This window comes from Camellia sinensis, chromosome 10, assembly GCF_055761805.1.
Source record: "Camellia sinensis isolate YWXY chromosome 10, ASM5576180v1, whole genome shotgun sequence".
Taxonomy (NCBI): domain Eukaryota; kingdom Viridiplantae; phylum Streptophyta; class Magnoliopsida; order Ericales; family Theaceae; genus Camellia; species Camellia sinensis.
The window spans coordinates 55,510,001-55,511,266 of NC_138970.1; the positions used below are offsets into that span (position 1 = coordinate 55,510,001).

At 36.7% G+C, this 1,266-nt stretch overlaps 1 protein-coding gene across 3 annotated transcripts in view; it reads left to right on the forward strand.

Moving 5' to 3' along the window:
- The window catches only part of LOC114321663 (ATP-dependent zinc metalloprotease FTSH 8, mitochondrial), a 10,406-nt gene extending 9,512 nt beyond the window's left edge, over positions 1 to 894 (forward strand). For all 3 annotated transcript variants that reach the window (XM_028268859.2, XM_028268861.2, XM_028268862.2), the window contains one exon: positions 267 to 894. In XM_028268859.2, coding sequence (XP_028124660.2) covers positions 267 to 752 — 486 coding nt within the window. In that variant the 3' untranslated portion in view covers positions 753 to 894. The remainder of the gene's footprint in view (positions 1 to 266) is intronic.
- Positions 895 to 1,266: the final 372 nt, after the last annotated feature.

Genomic DNA, 1,266 nt, shown 5'->3' on the forward strand with positions numbered 1-1,266 from the left:
AAATTATAATAATTTCTCATGGATTGTTACTTGGAAAAGGATTCATGTTCCTCGAAGATTGGTTAAAGGGTCATGAGATTTCTGTGTTTTTTTTTTGGAAGAGATATTGATTCCATTTTGAGCAATTATCTAGTTTTGAAGCGGAAAAAGTGCTTCTGGTTAACCTCTTCTGTCAACTAGTCGCTTTGAACATCTGAAAATTGCTTAGCAAATTAGTAAATTTGGGTCTTTCAATTCTCATGAATCTGATTTTGCTTTGGAATTAGGTTTTGTTGGGAAAGATTTCAACAGGAGCCCAAAACGACTTGGAGAAGGTGACCAAGATGACCTATGCTCAAGTGGCGGTCTATGGTTTCAGCGATAAAGTAGGTCTTCTCTCCTTTCCTCAAAGAGAGGACGCATTTGAGATGATGAAGCCGTACAGCAGCAAGACCGCTGCAATCATCGACAACGAAGTAAGAGAATGGGTGGCAAAGGCATACAATCGCACGTTACAGTTGATAGGGGAGCACAAAGAGCACGTAGCTCAAATCGCAGAGCTGTTACTTGAGAAGGAGGTCCTACATCAAGACGACTTGGTTCGAGTACTTGGTGAACGACCATTTAAGAGCAGTGAGCCCACGAATTATGATCGGTTCAAGCAAGGGTTTCAAGAAGATGATAAAGAAACAAAACAGACAAGCCAGGGTGGGACTGTAGAGGATGATGGGTCATCATCACCACCTTTGGAGCCTGAGGTTGTCCCAGCATAATAGTGATTTAAAAGAGGCCTGTGGTTGTATAAATTTATTTTATTGTCAGTTCCCTTCCTTTGAGGTTTACTAAATTGTAAAAATCATCTCATCTGGAAATAATTGTACTTGAATTTTTCTACATATGAGCTTACTTTGATCATGTTCACCTTTGTATATGCTTTTAGACCGTGTTTTGATCTTGAATTTGTGGAGGGAAAAAAAATAGAAGAGAAATATGAATAAAACATCAAAGAGTCTGTTGGGTTGTGTTTTTACGTTTTTCCATTTTCTTGTTTTTCGCTGGAAAGTTAAAAAGTAATTTTTTGGAGTTCTTAAGAATTTTTTTTTTAAATTTAAATTGTTGGAAAACATTTTTTGAAAAACAATTTGTTAATTAAGTTTAGCCAAACAGGCTCAATGCTTTTCGCAATTTTTTACCTCTTCAAATTCAAGATTTGAACACATTCTTAACAAATTGGACAAACAAATATGAATTACAGACATCACTGGCGACTAGGGTTAACTTCATAGG